This window comes from Myodes glareolus, chromosome 23, assembly GCF_982192425.1.
Source record: "Myodes glareolus chromosome 23, mMyoGla1.1, whole genome shotgun sequence".
Classification (NCBI taxonomy): domain Eukaryota; kingdom Metazoa; phylum Chordata; class Mammalia; order Rodentia; family Cricetidae; genus Myodes; species Myodes glareolus.
In genome coordinates this window covers 38,882,058-38,898,941 of record NC_142048.1, presented here as the reverse complement: position 1 = coordinate 38,898,941, position 16,884 = coordinate 38,882,058, and the positions used below count along the sequence as shown (strand labels likewise).

The 16,884-nt window shown below is 43.3% G+C and overlaps 1 protein-coding gene across 1 annotated transcript; it reads left to right on the top strand.

The window, feature by feature from the left end:
* The first annotated feature begins 913 nt into the window (after window positions 1–913).
* Window positions 914–16,170, top strand: Saraf (store-operated calcium entry associated regulatory factor). Its single transcript, XM_048456573.3, has 6 exons — window positions 914–1,148; window positions 7,014–7,192; window positions 10,525–10,933; window positions 13,103–13,223; window positions 13,824–13,984; window positions 15,494–16,170. Exons 1-6 carry the CDS (start codon window positions 1,043–1,045, stop codon window positions 15,517–15,519), a joined length of 1,002 nt encoding a protein of 333 aa, XP_048312530.3. The 5' UTR covers window positions 914–1,042; the 3' UTR covers window positions 15,520–16,170.
* The last annotated feature ends 714 nt before the right edge of the window (window positions 16,171–16,884 follow it).

Here is a 16,884-nt window from a genome sequence, read left to right as displayed (position 1 = left end):
TTAAATTCTCAACCTGAAAAGGCTGAGTGGATGATTGACAGCTCCCCAAAACAGTGTGGGGTGAGGGGGGGAGAACCCACCGTGCCCTAGGTTAGGTTAGATCCCTGATTTTTTTTTTTAAGGAGCGGTTTTATTCCTTATCATTCACTGCTCAAGCTTCAAAGTCATTTCTTGAGCCCTGCCCTTCCAGAATTTGCTTCCTGATGCTTATTGTTATATTTTTGATAACAAAATTACCATTACCTATTATTTTTAGTTTGTCCTGTGCTACATCAGGTTTTCCAAATACAAAGACCTTGTTATTCCCCACGGCTAAAACAGTGGCTATTTTATTTTGTTATATTTTATTTTAGTGTATTAGGCGTTCAACATGTATTTGTTGAACGAACTCATCCAAGAAACTCAGATTCGCAGGATTCAAAGTCCAGGAAAACGTTTTGTGTGGGGGTTATCTATTCGTTCAGGATTGCCTCCTCTTGGCTTCCTGTACATTCTAAAGGCGTTCATGTCTTAGGAACAGTGCAAGGTTCCGAGTTCGGAAATCACAATGTCATTCCCTTGGTACCTTCCACTGATTACTTTTTAGGACAGGGTACTAGAACACCAACCCACAAAACCTTTGGAAAGGTTAGTGATATTTTGGATTATACGAATTACCAAACTACTTCCTTGATTTCCCTTTCAGAAAGTTTTTAGCCTCTTAAACTGTGGTAGCGTCTCACTAAAGGAATCTTCCGGAACCTTCCAGCACTCTCCAGTCAGACACAACATGCCAGTCTGAGCATAGACTCCGCCCACGCGACAGCACCCTGTCTGATCCCGCCCTCAAAGAGGCGGAGCCCAGGGAAGGGGCAGGAGGCAGCCAATCACGGATGACTACGTGCCGCAGCGGTAGTGACGTCAGGGCGGCGCAGGTCGCAGAACCGTCGCGCCGCAGTCGGTGGCTTTGCTCTCGGCTGTGGGTTCCTGGGGTTGCTGCGCAGCGGCGGGAGCATTTTCGCAGCGGGTCTCGGGCCGCCGAGCGCCGTCTTCACCCAGCGCCATGGCCGTGGCCGCTGTCGGCCGCCCGGGAGCCGCGAGCTGCCCGCTGTTGCGCCTGCTGTCGCTCCTGCTAGTGGCGGGCCCTGCGCTGTGCTGGAACGACCCTGGTGAGTGCCGCCCTACGGACGGGTGCCCGTGCCCTTCATCGCTGCCGTTTTAGACCAGTTTCCTCCAGTCTGTCCTTTTCTGGCTTTTTTGATTTTTTTTTTTTCCTCCCGGTGAGGACCTCTAGGAGTGGGCGGGGCGCAAGGTTTTGTTTTTAAAAGTCCCCTTCTCCAAGTCCCTGGACTCCCAGATTGTCCGCTTTCTCGGACACTACGGCCGCATCCTTGAGTCCTGATGACAAGTTTGACCCTCACCTGCGCATCTTATCTTTTTATCATGGCTGTTTGATGTCATCATCCCCCACCGTTGTCATGGCTGCCTGTTGCTATGACTCGCAGTTACCATGCCACCAGCAGGCTCTGAGTCATGCCTAGGGGCCAGGACTGCAAATTTGGGAATTCTGGATTATATTGGTTTTGTAAACAGGATTTCCGCTGTTTTTTCCTAGTTAGTACATTTTCTAAACTTTTAGGTGAGGCGATGAGAATTGATTACTCGGGAGGGAGCCCAATATCTATTTAAATGTAGAAATAAACTGTCAATTAAAATGACATTTTTAGTTTGGAGAGGAAAACTGTCAGGCATGGAAAAATGCAGCAATGGCAGAACATGCTTGGATTTTGAATTTAGTAACAGGTTTATTTTTGCAAGATACTTTCTTCCTGTGTGCTGAATTCAGTGAGACAATTGGTCCCCACTTCACACTTGAGTAACCTTTAATTTGAGAAGGATGCTTTGTTAAGAAGCCACTGTGGTTGTAAAATACCTGTTCGCTTTGCTTAAGTAATCTTAGAAGGTTATGTGAAAATGAAAGACCTGATTAGAATTTATTTAAAACCTGGGGCACTTTAGAGTTGTAAACTCAGGGGAATTAGAAGGAATAATAATAATAAAAAAAACAAAAAAACCCAACCACATTTAAATTAATGGTGAACCACTTCCTGGTGGTTCTTAGTCTACTCTTGCTGTAAAATGCATTGTTCTGGATCAGAAAGCACCGAATATTTTGCAGTTAGTATTAACTCGATTGGTGTCAGCCTCATTTTAAGATCTTCAGGAACTGACTTATGAAGGGATCTGATTGGAATATCAATTATCAAGACTTGGTTAAGTAACTCCCCAGTTTATTTATTTGTTTACGTTGTCTTTAGGTAATATAGAACACTCAGTAATTTGTCTGGGGAGAGGGGAGCACCTTTCTAAGACTACTTAAAGTTTTTCGATTTTTTTTTTCTCTTGATATTTTCTCCAACCCACCTGTACCTTGAATGCTGAGAGTATAACTGTGAAGAACAGTGTCCTGTCTCCGAGGAATTTACATCTATTGAGGAGGAGTAGACAGTGAATATGTAGATAGCTTGTCACATGGTGAAATGAGTTATGGACAATGGTAAAACAATGAGCAGGAGAAAGTATCCATCAATCAGGGAAGAAGTCACCGTAAAAGTGACATTTTTGAGAAACCTGAAGAGAGGGAGGCGTTAAATGATACGGTATAAAATTACAAAAGTTCATGTGGGTTAACCTTTGGAAAATAGATGAAAGACGAGTGGATTGGAAGCAGGAGCCCAGTGAAAAGCTGTCTAGAGTAGGCTCCAAGAGCAGTGACCCCTTTAGGTCAGGGGAGAGCCGGGGTGTTGGGTTATTTCACCTGTTCTGAACTTGGGTGTTGTGATGGGGTGTCAGTGGGGGAGATAAGGAAGGCCGGTGGCAATGGTGGCACACACCTTCAATCCCAGCATGGGGAGGGGGTCTAAAGAACCAACCTGGTCTACAGAGCAAGTTCTGGGATAGCAGAACTACACAGAGCAACCCTGTCTTTAAAAGAAGGAAAAGAAGATAAGGATGGCGTAAGAGTTCTGGCTTGAGTGAAGTGTTAATCAGTTCCCTAAGATTCTGGGAAGTGTGGGGAGGATTGATACAGGGGCCTTGGTGACATTTGTCTTAAGCCTGACAGCTGAGAAAAGAGTTTGATTAACAAGTCTGGAGTTGAGGGGATTCTGTGTGTGCTTTGCCTGATGTAACAAGTAGGGGAGGATATGATGTGAGCTTTTTATCCTTAGACCTGAAGGCTCTCTAGAGAATCCTGCTCTGGGGTTATGGTAATTATACTCCTATGTATATAGTTCCTAAATAGCCTTGGAACTGTTTCTCATACACAGTCACCTACTATGCATCAGATATTCTGGCAGGCAGTTTTATTAAATTATACTGAAGGTTTACAATAAATTTAAAGATTGCTATCTTAATTTTACAGGTGGTGGAACTTAGGAGCAGACAAATTTATTGCCTTGGCCAAAGTCATATTAAGTTGGTGATGTCAGTTTAGTTCAGTGTGCTTTGCATTATTCAAGCCTCCTATGGTAAATTCAAGTTATTCTTATTTCGCTTATTCATAGTGTAACCCTTAAAATTATGGAACATTTTCATTATTTAGTTTTATATGTTTTATATATTCTAAATTTGGATTTAGTATAGCAAAGTTTAATATAGTCCTTGGAAATTTTAGGGTTTTTTTTTTCTATTTTGGAGAAACTATTTTATATAGTTTAGGGTAGCCTTGAACTTAAGGTGTTCCTGCCTGGGCTTCCCAAGTGTTTAGATTTTAGCTCTTTATTCCATGTTGAACTAAGTTTGTGTGTGGCTGCAGGTGGATTTTCTTCTAGCTGCACCAAAGTTATATTACTTCCATTCATTTAAGACGACTTCCCCCCTTATTTTTAATGTCAGCTTAAGTATTGTGTTTGTCTGCGGCTGAGCTTGGTACCACTGTGTAATGAAAGTGCGTGAAGGGTAGTGTGGCTGCTTTGATTATGTCTAACATTTATTAATAAGGACTCTTCAAATGTCAGCTCCAGAAATTTGCTTAAGCTGTCTGATCAAAACTGCCTCCGAAGTGCACCTTTGGTATTGGATTAAATTCAGTGATTGTCTGTCTCTCTGTCTATGTTGAGACAGGTTCTGTATAGTTTTTTTTTTCTTTTAGTTTTTCCAGACAAGGGCTTATGTAGTCTAGGCTGGTCTCAAACCCCTTTTAGCCAAGCGTAAGCATTAGTGAGAGCAAATCCTCTTGGCATCCGTTCACTCTGTTTTCTACAAGCTGGTTAATCACTCATTAAAGCGGCTTTATCTTTCTTGTGAAGTTACTCCTTCCTCACTTGGACCGGTCTTGGCGCCGTGCCAGAGTTTTACCACTAATTATTCCTTGGTTGAATCTGTCTCCTAAGGGTTAGAAAATGAAAGTGAAAATTTTTCTAATTCTGCCAGTTTTAATTATTAACTCAAATTATAAGGAGTGAGGTGGAGCTCTCCCTTAACAGCTGAGGCTGTTTATGATCCTATTCCTGCTGGGGAATCAGACAGCATGTTAAATTTTAATCTTTAATAACTTTTTAAAGTAGGGAAGTAATTGGTTGCCCCTTTAGCAATGAGCAAATTCTTGACGTTCACTGAATATCATGATTTCTCATTTCTGTAATTTTCATGACTTGATCCACTATTTGTTTTTAAAATACAGTATAATTTATATTTTAAATGAGAACAAGTAATAGTATTTCAGAAGTTGAAAAAAGATAACAATTGATACTGAACACATTGCCTTTATTTTATATATGTTTTGAGAGTTTTGTGACTTATATAAAGAAGATGAGCCAAACTTTTTAGGCAGGGCACGGTGGCACACGCCTTCAATCCCAGCACTCAGGAGGTAGAGCAACAGGTCGTTGTGAGTTCGAGGCCAGCCAGTCTACAGAGTGAGTTCCAGGACAGCCAGGCCTGTTCTACAGAGAAACCCTGCCTGGGCAAGCGGGGGACCTGAGGGGCACAACACACCAGTTTGTAAACCAGAGAGATGGTACGGTGGGTGCAGGTGCCCGCTGCCAAGCCCGATGACCTGAGTTCTGGTCCCTGGACCCACATAGAGAACGGAGAGAGCAGTGTCACAGACTGTCCTCTGCCCGTCACATGTTACTGCTGTGCACTCAGATACACAAATACAAAATTGAAAAATCCCTGTCTGTGTTTTTGTTTGTTTGTTTGTTTGTTTGTTTGTTTTTTGAAACAGGTCTCCAGGTTGCCTAGGCTGGCCTTGAACTCAGTGTGTAGCAGACTTGGGCTTGAACTCCTGGGAATAAAACTTCATTAATACTTTAATAAATACTTTAATAAATTTAATAAAAAGATGAAGGGAATGTGTAGTTATAGAACAGCGTGTCAGTCAGGTGAGGTCCCCACAGAAGGAATTCCCAGGATAATTCATTTATCTGTGAGGACACAGAGCATCCACATGGAGATTTGCATGCTGTCTTGTATAGCAGTTGGCTCCCATCTTTATGCCTGCAGTCAGTTGAGATTCTGGAGCCTCTTCCTTCCCTTCTTCATCGTACTGTCGTTGAATTTTGAAAACCACAGTCATGAACCCAGCCATTGGCCAGAAGAAATCTGTGATCTGAGATCACAGAGATCACCCCCATGACTGTCAGTGCCTCCCATCTGTAGGACGGAAGGCCTTTGCATCTGCTCCTCACATGAGCAGCCTCCAAAAGCCCCACTTATCTTGCCGGTCAGTCTTGCTTTGCTGATCAGTTGCTGTTTTTTGAGACAGGATCTGGGTATTTAGCCCAGCTTGGCCTCCACTTCATAATTTGTTTTAGCTTCCTAAGTGCGGAGGTTATGCCGAGCTAGAGACGAACAGTTGTGCATGCCATGTGTCAGATCTGTCTTGGCTATGCACACTCCACTACCCAGCCCTATTTGTTCACTGACTTGTCCTGTCCCATCCCCCACCCCCGTAGAATGGAAGTGCCTCATAGTCGACCCACAATTCTGAGTATTGGGTTCAGTTTTTGTTCAGCTTTTCTAATTGTGTGCCAGTTGTGATATAATTTATATTTATATTTAACTGTTAGATACACACACCTGGTGTTAGTACCATGTGTGTGCTGGTGCTGTGAATGCCAGAAGAGGGCGTCAGACCCCCCAGAGGAGCTTTAGCCAGTTAACCTCTCATGGCTGTAAATATTGAACCTGCTCTTGAGGCATTTCAATTTGTAAGGCCAGTTTTAAATTGGTTTTGATGTCGGTCTGACAGGTGAATTGTAAATGGAGATCTGTGTCTGCTAACATAAATGACTGACCATGATTATGATTAAGAAATGAAGAGACCAGTGAGACAGCCCAGTGGGTAAAAGTACTTACCACACAAGCCTGATGGGAGAACCGGCTCCCAGAAGCTGTGCTCTGATTCCTCACGTGTGTGATGGTGTGGACACCTGCGAACCCCGTACACATGTGAAGGAAAAGGCTAGAGCTTTCTGTGTGTTCCAGTTTGTACTTGGTAAACTAAGAAGTATCTAAGCTTTGTATTTCTGTTATGACCTGATTGGATGTTTTTCAGGCTGGTAATTGTGGTTATGACAGAAATGGGGAGCTGGAGAAAGTAAGATTGGCTTTTATTTATTTTTTAATTAATTAATTAATTAATTTTTGGGGGATTTTTCGAGACAGGGTTTCTCTGTGGTTTTAAGCTCACCTTTACCTTTTAAAAGCCAATCTTGCTGGGCGGTGGTGGCGCACACCTTTAATCCCAGCACTTGGTGGGCAGATGCAGGTGGATCTCTATGAGTTCGAGGCCAGCCTGGTCCACAGAGCGAGTTCCAGGATAGCCAGGGCTACACAACACTCATGATGCAGTGACAAGAGGTTTAAATGTGTGGTCATCCCAGTTTTGTGAGAAAGGCTGGGATACTGTTAGGATGACTTTGTGTCCTCTCTTCGTCACCTCCAAAGCCAAGAAAGACACTTGACTTTGAAACTGCTCTTCCTGTCCTAGTCTGAGGTACTCACTCTGATGTGTGTTCTTATTTCAGACAGAATCCTGTTGCGGGATGTGAAAGCTCTTACCCTTCACTATGACCGCTACACCACCTCCCGGAGGCTGGACCCTATCCCTCAGCTGAAATGTGTTGGAGGCACAGCTGGTTGTGATGCCTATACCCCCAAGGTGATCCAGTGCCAGAACAGAGGCTGGGACGGCTACGATGTGCAGGTAAGAGCTCCTGCCGCAGCAACAGTGTAAACAGTTCTGTGGTAGGACACTGTTCCTGGGGACGTGGGCAAACATCCACTCACCCCGATAGGGAACTTAATGACAGACCACACAGTAAGGAGACCACTAGCGTTTATTGGGGTTACCTATAGGGGCTTGGATGAAGGGTTACTTAACAGGAGCAGAAATGACTCTAAGACAGCTACATCATCAAAAGCCCCCTCAGCCTGGGTCACAGCTCATGAGGCTGGCAGCCTGGTAGCTGGGCGGGAGGGAGAATGTCTTTTAGAAGTCCTCACTGCTTGCATTCACTTCACAAGGAGAGGCCTTCCTATTTACTTTCAGCTTAGTGAGCATCAGCAGGATGGAGTGAGTCATCTCTAGTTAGAACAGTAGTCATGTCTTAATGAGCATCCCTGCCAGGTGGAGGTTTTTTTTTGGCAAAAATGATGCACAGCAAATTTTAATCCAGTAAACTGTTGAGACATCAGTGTTTTGGAAAAGTACTATTCTTGCTTGATAAAACCTTTATGCATGGCCTAAGTAGTTCAGAGTTTTGTTATTTTGTTTTTCAGACAGGATCTCACTTGGTAGGCCTAGTGATCTAGAACTGGATCTGTAGTCCAGGCTGACCTTGAACTCACAGTAATCTTCCTGCTTCTTCCCAAATTCTGGGTTAAATGTGTGTGTCACTCTGCCTGGCCCAAGCTTATGTTTGCTGGTAATACTGGTTTCACAGCTCCACCCTTCCACTATTACATAATTAGAATCTCCTGGCTAATGCAGACATCTCACATCCAATCTAAAGTACTTTTACATGTAATTTACATTTTAAAATACTTTTGCATGGGGATGTGGGTGCTAATGATGTATAGAGCCCTTTAAGTATATATAAAATATACCAATGACTAGGATAGTAGGAAAGTCATCTAGTAGGAGAGTGAAGAAAGTACATGAATTGTAAACATACAACAAAGTGGTGTAGAGCTGTGTCTGGTGGAGGACACTGTTTCAGACTCAGGAGGAACGAGTGCTGTGCTAGGAAGGAAGGTGTCACCAAGTGAGCCTCTCTTGTGTGGGCGCATGCTCAGCAGCGGTTTCTGTGGAAACCCAGCCCTCAGAGACTGCTCTAGCATGCACTGTTGTAGATTCAGCTTGCTCTGTTTACTTAAACCAACAAATTCAGACATCTTTTCCCAAATGACATCAATACTTAGTATAGTGATAACAGCAAAAAGAAAAATTGTATATTATATAAATAAACAACATTTGGGCTTCAAAGAACTCATCAAGGAAGGCGCCTCAAAGCTGGGTGTGGTGGCGCACACCTTTAGTCCCAGCTCTCAGTAGGCAGAGGCAGGCACACCTCTGAGTTCAAGGCCATCTGGTCTACACAGTGAGTTCCAAACAGCTAGAACTATCCTCAATCCTCCTCCGCCAAAACAAAACAAAGCAAAAGAATAATAAAAGAAAAGGAAAAAAAGATGCCCCAATCATTTGACTCCTAGGAATATATCCAAGAGAACTGAAGACAGTTCTTCCCAAAAACTGTCCAAATATTTGCAGGACTATTGAGACAGCTGAAACAGAGAAGTGCAAATGTCCTTTCCTAATGAATGTACGGTGTAGTCTATCATAAGGTACAGCGCTTTCAGCCGTGAAAAGGAGCGGAGTGCTGATTCGTGCTGTAACATGGATGAACCTTGGAAATGGCACTCTGAAGCAAAGATGACACTGACAGACAGAGACCTGCATACCTATGAATCTCCTCTCAGCAAATGTCTCAGCGGGGGCAGGAAGAGCAGTTCAGTTAGGGTGGGGCACTAGCAAGGAGAAGCGGGTGGCCGCTCATAGCTGAGGCTTCCTTGGGGGTGATCATTAGATCTTCAAGCTGTTAGTACAGCTATATGAACTTACTAAAAATACTAAAGCGTGAGAATCCCATGTGATCACACCTCAGCAAGGCTGTTTCATAAACAGTGAAGCAGTGTGGCCAACTCGAACGAAACCTAACAGAAAGGCAGTTAGAACCACCCTAGCTTATATCTCTAAATGTTGTGAGGGAAGCATTCTATCTGTTTAAAATGAAAGAATTTAAACTGAACTTGCTTGTTTGCTTAGTTTTTGGTGTGCTGGACGCAAACACTGGACGTTGTCCGTGCTCAGCTCCTGAGCTGCACTCCAGTTTCAGTTTGTTTCTATTGAGTTGAGATCTTACTGTTCCCTGGCTGATCTGGATCCTGGTGTGCAGCCTAGGCTGGCCTTGGCCTTGAGCCTCCTGCCTAGCACTTCAGTCGGTGACATCATCAATCTGGACCATTGTGCCGGCTGAGAACACCTGCTTCCTCTGTGTCTCTCATCTCTGTCTCTCTCTGGTAAAATTCAAGCTAATATGGGTTCTTCTTGTAGTTTTCTTTTTCTTTAAAAAGCTAGAGAAGATTATGTAGAATTAGACCCTGTAAAGTCAGTTCATGGTTTTTACAAAATATGTGTGGAAAGTTTTGATTTGCAAAAGGTGATCTGCTGTATGCAGTTGTTAGATCTTATGTATTGGAAGCTGATTTAAAAATTTATTTTACTAGATTTATATCATTTCCCCTTCCTTTTCCTCTCTCTAATTCCTTTCACGGTCCCCTTAAATTCATGGCCTCTTTTTAATTGTTATCACGTATATGATAATATATAATGTACATAATTAATATGTAAATACAATGTGCTGAGTCTACTCAGTTTTGCAAGCATGTATATTTAAGAGCTGGCCACTTGGTATTGGATAACTAGTTAGGGCCTCTTCCCTGTTGCTGATTCTTTTACCATCTAGAGAATCTAGCTGTAGAGGAAGTCCTTCGACAACAGTGGCAAGCAGGTGATAGTTTGAAAATTTGCCTCAGGTTTATAAATTATTGAATACTTAACACATACAGAAGAATCTGTAATGTATATTATAGAATACCTGATATGTACAGAAGAATATATAATGTATATTATGGAATACCTAATATGTACAGAAGAATATGTAATGTATATTATGGAATACCTAACATGTATGGAATATCATGTGATGTATATTATGGAATACCTAACATGTATGGAAGAACATGTAATGTATATCTGGGTACTAAGGAAAAGCCACAAAATACCCACACCAAGCTTAAGTAGGTTGCTAATGTAAGTGCTGTTTTTGAAGCTCTGAGTTTGTCTCCTTACATACTTACTGTCTTGAATTTGTGGATCATCCTTTTGCTCTCTTTTGCAGTTTTGTGACAGCTATGATATATATTGAAGGAAAAAAATCTTGTTCTCAGAGCCTGTTTCTATTTCTTCTTTCACAGTGGGAATGTAAGACCGATTTGGATATTGCATACAAATTTGGAAAAACGGTAGTGAGCTGTGAGGGCTACGAATCCTCTGAAGACCAGTACGTCCTCAGGGGTTCCTGCGGCTTGGAGTATGAGTTGGATTACACGGAACTGGGCCTGAAGAAACTGAAGGAGTCTACAAAACACCAGGGTTTCTCTGATTATTATCACAAGCTGTACTCTGCGGATTCCTGTGGTGTTGGCGGGTTGGTTACCATTGGAGTACTCCTTGCTCTTGCCTTTGCCGTGTATAAACTGTTCCTCAGTGACGGCCAGGCTTCTCCTCCACCGTATTCCGAGTACCCTCCCTATTCCCAGCGCTATCAGAGGTTTCCCAGTGCTGCAGGAGCACCTCTGCCGGGCTTTAAGTCTGAGTTCACAGGTGTGTTTCCCTGCGTAAGGGCAGTGAGTGGGTTGCTGTGAGCAGGTGAGTCTTGTGTCTGTTTCTGAAGAAGACACTAATTCATCTGGAAACAAAACATTCATCTGTTTACTGGGTTAAAAAAAACTCATCTTTTTTCAAAAAAGTAAAAGAAAAAAATAATGTATTTTTGTATATGTGTGGGTACTTGTGGAGGCCAGAGTGGGTGTCAAATCCTCTGGGACTGGAGGTAGAAGTGATTTTATTTAATTGTCTGATATGCATTCTAGACCCAAACGTGGGTCCTCTGGAAGAACAGCAGGTGCTCTTAGTAATCAAGCTGCCTCTCTAGCCCTTCCTTTCTCTAAAGAAAAATTTTAAGTATATATATTATTGTGTATGTGCACTGTCTCTGTGTGTGTAGGGGGTGGATGTGGAGGTCAGAGGACAGCCATAGTCACTCCCTTCACCTTTATTGAGTTTATATGGGGCTGGACTTGCCATCGTCACAGTGGCAGCTGCACAGCACCTTTCCCAGCTGAGCCAGGCAGCTGGCTGCCGCTCTGCTTCCTACAGTGTATTGTGGTCACTGTTAAAGTTGCCTGGTAATTGTAGATCATCATTTTAGCTGGAAAACTCAAGTCGATTTGTTAATAAATGTTATTTTGATTTCTACTTCACTATACACAAAAAATAGAACTTAATATAAAAAGTAAAACAACTTACTAGAATGAAATAGAGTATAGGCATGTTTCCCTGTGTGTGTGCGTGCGTGTGAGTGTGTGTGTGCGTGTGTGTGTTTGAGACAGTCTCACTGTATAGACCTGGCTGTCCTGGAACTCACTCTGTAGACCAGGCTGTCCTTGAACTCACAAAGATCCACCAGCCTCTGCCTCCCTTGCTAAATAAAGATTAATAGCACAAAAAGTACTAACTGTGAAAGGAAAAATAGGTAATCTAGACTTTACATAAATCCAGAATGTCTGTTTATCAGCAAACACTACTAAGAAATGACAAGGGCAGGCCACAGATTTGGACGTAAAGCATGGGCTGGAGAGATGGTCTGTTAACAGTGCGGCACACAACCAAAAAGACAAGAATTTGTTAAAGTACCATTGACAGAAGACTTGTATCTAAACTACAAAGACATCCATAAATTCGAGAAAAGACAAATCATTAAAACTGGGCGGAGGGATTTGGTTAGGTGCTCAGTGAGTAAGGTGCTTGCCTCTGAGCCCGGTAACCCGAGTTTGGTCTTCAGGAGCCGGTGGTGGAAGGAGAGGATTGGCACTTGCGAGCTGTCATCTGGCCTCAATACATGCATGCTATGGTGCTGTGCACTCTCTCAAATACATAAATGTAATCATCTACAATTGAGCAGAGGATTCAGAGAGCCATTTTATAATAAAAGGATATTGAGGGAAAGATGGCTCTTGCAGAATGGGAATGGGTTCGATTCCCAGTATCCACATAGCAGCTCACAACTGTCTTTTTAAAAAAAAAATAAATAAAAAAAATAAAATTCTAGTCTTAGGAGTATTCCGTGCCCTCTTCTGACTTCCTTGGGCCCCAAGCATATGTAGTCATGGAATGTACAGAATTAAAGTATAGGAAATCTGATTACTGTTTATCTCAGATAACATACCATGGGTATCTATTGCGTTGGAAGGAGCTGTCTGAGGTGGGTGGTGGTTACGTGGAGGGGACAGAGAACAATCTTATTGTTCCATGGGTGTATATAAGATTAGCATGCATTCTGAGGTACAGTTTCCTCTAAGTGGAGGATGATGTCTGTGGTCTGATGTCATAACTACTGTCAGGCTGCCTTTTTCCACTAGAGACTTAGGCATAGTTGTCACCTGGAGTCTTTATAGCATAGAAAGGAGGAGTCTGAAAGGGGGTTATCTTCTAGAAGCTGAACTTAAAAACAAAGGTGATAATCTTGTAGGAAAACCATCCTTGCAAATCCTAAAAATCCCTCTCCATCTCAGTCTCTCTCTCTCTGCCTGTGGGAAATGTGCTCTTGAGTTAAAAGCCAATATTTTATAAACACCCCTTTGGAATTCCATGAATTAAGGGCTGAACATTATTAGTAAGTAGTACTGTACAGATGAAATAATGAAATGTGTATATGAAGGCACTTAATCTAATAATGTAATCTAATAAAATAATAACGTATTTTATTTTAAGGACCACAAAATACTGGCTTTGGGAGTGCTTTCACGGGACAAGGCTGTGACAGTTCAGGGCCAGGGTTCTGGACTGGCCTGGGAGCTGGAGGACTGTTAGGATATTTGTTTGGCAGCAATAGGTAAGCTTTGCACTCGTCCCGTTTGCCCTTAGTTCGGCCCGCGTGCCTCTGCTTTGCTTCCAGAGCATTACATGCTTTCGATTTGGTTTTGTAAGGGAAACAAATGGTGGTGATCTTGCCCTATTAAATGTGAGTTTTGCATAGAGGGGAAGGCACAGGGCTTGGTTTGCTTTGGTCAGTATTATGCCTATTATTTTCCCTCATTGTCTTCCTATGTTCTCCTAAGAGACAGGGGAAAGACTCTCTGTGTGAATCTGAGCACATGAGAAGAAGGCAGGGGAGGACACAGCATTTGGAAGGGACAGTTGACAGTCTGGGGAGTGATAGAGGAAGGCTTGGAAAAGAGCTTGGGCCGGTCTTGGAATGTCTTGAGTTCCATGGTACTTGGAGCTCATCCTTGGGTTGGGAATAGAGAAAGAAGGACTACTTCCTTCCCGCCTCTTTCTGTTCCCACAGCAATTGCTGTAGTTGGCAGAAGGAGCCACCAAATTTGTGTCATAGTAAAAATATTTGATAAAGGTGACATTTTTCTGATGACTTAGGAATTGGGAAGTGACTGGTCAGAAAAAAAGATGCCTAACTCACTTTTGTGTCTTTAAGGGCGGCGACCCCCTTCTCAAACTCGTGGTACCACCCGTCTTACCCTTCTTCATACTCTGGTGGCTGGAATAGCCGTGCTTACTCCCCGCTGGGTGGAGGTGCAGGGGGCTATTCTGCTTCCTCGAGCTCAAATGCAGACTCAAGGACCAGAACAGCGTCAGGTAAATACTGAGGCTGTGGCTGGGGACAGGGAAGTTCAGAACAATGTCTGCCCATCCGAGACGCCTGTGTGTGAGCTGTCGTGACTGTTTAGTGTGTCCACCAAACATGTTAGCAATACAGTTAACTGAAACTGAAACCAAATTCAAATTCATTCTTCCCACTTTAAATATTTCCTAAAAGTGACTTGAAAATTAAGTCTTCCTGGATGTTAGTGTCTATAAATGTTTAACTCCAAACCTTTAAACTCTAAGCCAGAGCCTTCAAAGTTTGTAGAGTTCTGGCCTTCAAATTCAAGAGAATTATAAAAATATATTGAGTTAGACTTTTAAAAATGTCAACAGTATGATTATAATGCTTGCTTTAGAGAGTGAAGATGTTTTCTAGAAAGCAAAGATACAATAAAAACAACAAAACACCTGCTAACTGTGAGAGGTGTGGGAAACGGGGCATTTACAGATCTCCCTGGATTGGTTGACTTTCTTCAGAAGGAAGACCCGGAGCAATGTATAATTCATGAACTTGATAGAGACATTATAGCTGTTTAGAAACAGCACTAAGAGGAGTCTTAGTGCTGGTTTGGATGTAAATGACATAAGCACTTCATTAACTAAACTGGAACCTAGGCCTCCCTAGGCCCCGCAGTGTCCTCTCAGATGCAGCCAGCCCCCATAGGGAGACGGTGGTGGTTTTGCTTCCAGGATCCCCAGGCATAATGAAACCAGTGAATGCTCAAGATCCCTACGTAAAGATGGCATAGCATTTGCATTTCAGTAGTCCAGGATGCCCTCCAGGTATTCTACATCAACTCTGAACCTCTTGTGGTCCTCAGACAGTGCACACCTTATGTATGTGATTGTTATCCTGTGATGTTTAGGGCATGACAAGGAAGGTGGTATGTATGTGTGTGCTACAGGCGCGTCTTTAAAAATACATTCAAATTTTAGTTGGTTGAGTTTGTGAATGTGGAAACCACAGATATGGAGGGGCAGCTGTATTTCAGCAGCAGAAGTACATACACTCTATGCACTACAGATTAAGCTCAGTGATGTTCTAAGGTATCAACATCCTGTTATTGCTGGTGTATGGGGGGTGACGGGTGGGTGGAAGTGAAGCAACACACTAAAAACATTAAAAATTCATGATTCCTCCTCCTGTCTTCTCCTGAGTTTGAGTTGAGACAGGGCAGCAGGGCATGGCTTAGGTCTGTTGCCCTCTCTGCATTTTTTAGATTAAACGTTGCGTATTCATGATGGTATTTGCATATTGGCATATTGCTCGCATGTTAGTTAGCTTACAGTGGAGCTCTTCCTTGGTTTCCTGGTAGCGAGTATGTGTGAGGTTTTGGTACCTGCTGTGCCCCTAACACCCTGTTCACCTTGTGCTGCTTCATAGCCTCCCTCATAGCCTGCTTTCCTGGTTCCTCACTAGAAATGTGTACGACATGTGCAACTTTAGAAGCAGTTTTCCTGGATTTTGAAAAGCTAATGTAGACTTTATTTTTCTCTTAGGATATGGCGGCACCAGAAGGCGGTAAAATAGGAAGCTGGAGGCAAACGTTGGATGCAGAGTTTCTGACTTGTCATCGCCCTCTCTCTAGCCAACAGCTGTGGGTGTTTTGTCCTTGGGTCGTTCTTCATGTTCTGTTTGTGGCCAAGAGTTGACATGTGACAAGTGCTTACGTTTTGTATGGTAGTGTATCGTGCAGTTCAAAGTGGCGGCTGCTGTGGGATGCTGAAATTTCCCGCTTGTTCCTAAGCCTGTGGTGCCAGAGACTGAGCACAGCTAGCGTGAGCCGAGGCGGCTACAGTGGCTGGGTCCTTCCCTGTAGAAGCAGTAATCCTCTAGTTGGTATTAAAATGTTTGGTGTTTGCTGTTCTTCCAACACATGTCCAGCACGGGACAACTAATCACACTGATTTGTGGGTTCCAGCCACTTTTGCCTGGCAGAGCTCGGACCCCTCCTGTGGTGAGCATCTGGTAAGTGGTGCTGACAAGCGACTGCGCCCGCAGGAGGGCTCGAGATCACAGGTTTTCAGTTCTCAGGCTGTGATATCACACGCTTCAAAGCCGTCTGCAGCAGCAAAGCATGCACTTCTCTGAGTCCTGAGGTGTTGGGTGTCGATGTAACAGTCTGTTTCAGCTTACATTAATGTGACAATAAATTAAAAACCAGGAAGTATTCTCATTCTCTGTCCACAAGCTCCCTTCTGTTTTTCTCCCTTTCACCCAGAGGAATGGATTCATGCAGAAGCTCTGTGGCCTTGAATAGGAATTTGATTGGTGGTCCTGCTGTGGGATCTCCGGTCTGTTGCTTCACCAGAAAACGGAGACAGGAGCTGGTGAAGGAAATGGTGTTTCCAGTTTGGTCGGAACTGGGGACTAAAGAGAACATTTCGGTCTCTCTCTGCTATAGCAGCCCAGCCTCCTCTTTCCTACCTCTTCTCAGCAGTGTTTTCTTACCACAAATCATAGGGATTAATTTGCCTTTGAACACTGCTGATTGGGCAATCCTTCAGCACATGAGCCTCTAACAGTGCATATCCAAACCACAGTGATCTGCTTGAGCAAGGAGTCTGCATCCTGCTAAGCTTTTATCTTATTTAGCTTTCTCCTAGTCTTCCAGAAGTACAATGGCTGTTGCCTAAGGTGAGTATGCACTGAGGAAGGAAACAGCCAGATGTTTAGAGGATTGCTGGACACCACCTCTGAACTTCCTGACCATCACTGTGATGTAGGGACTTGTTGACGTTAGGTAACCAGTGAAGTTTCAGCTCTGAGTCATCACAGGACGTCTATCCTGTGTTCTCCTGGTCTGTAATTCCTGATTAGACATATGGAGAAACTGGAGTAATTGCCATATAGGTTCTCTGACCTGTGGAATGGGGGCTTTTAGAGTAGG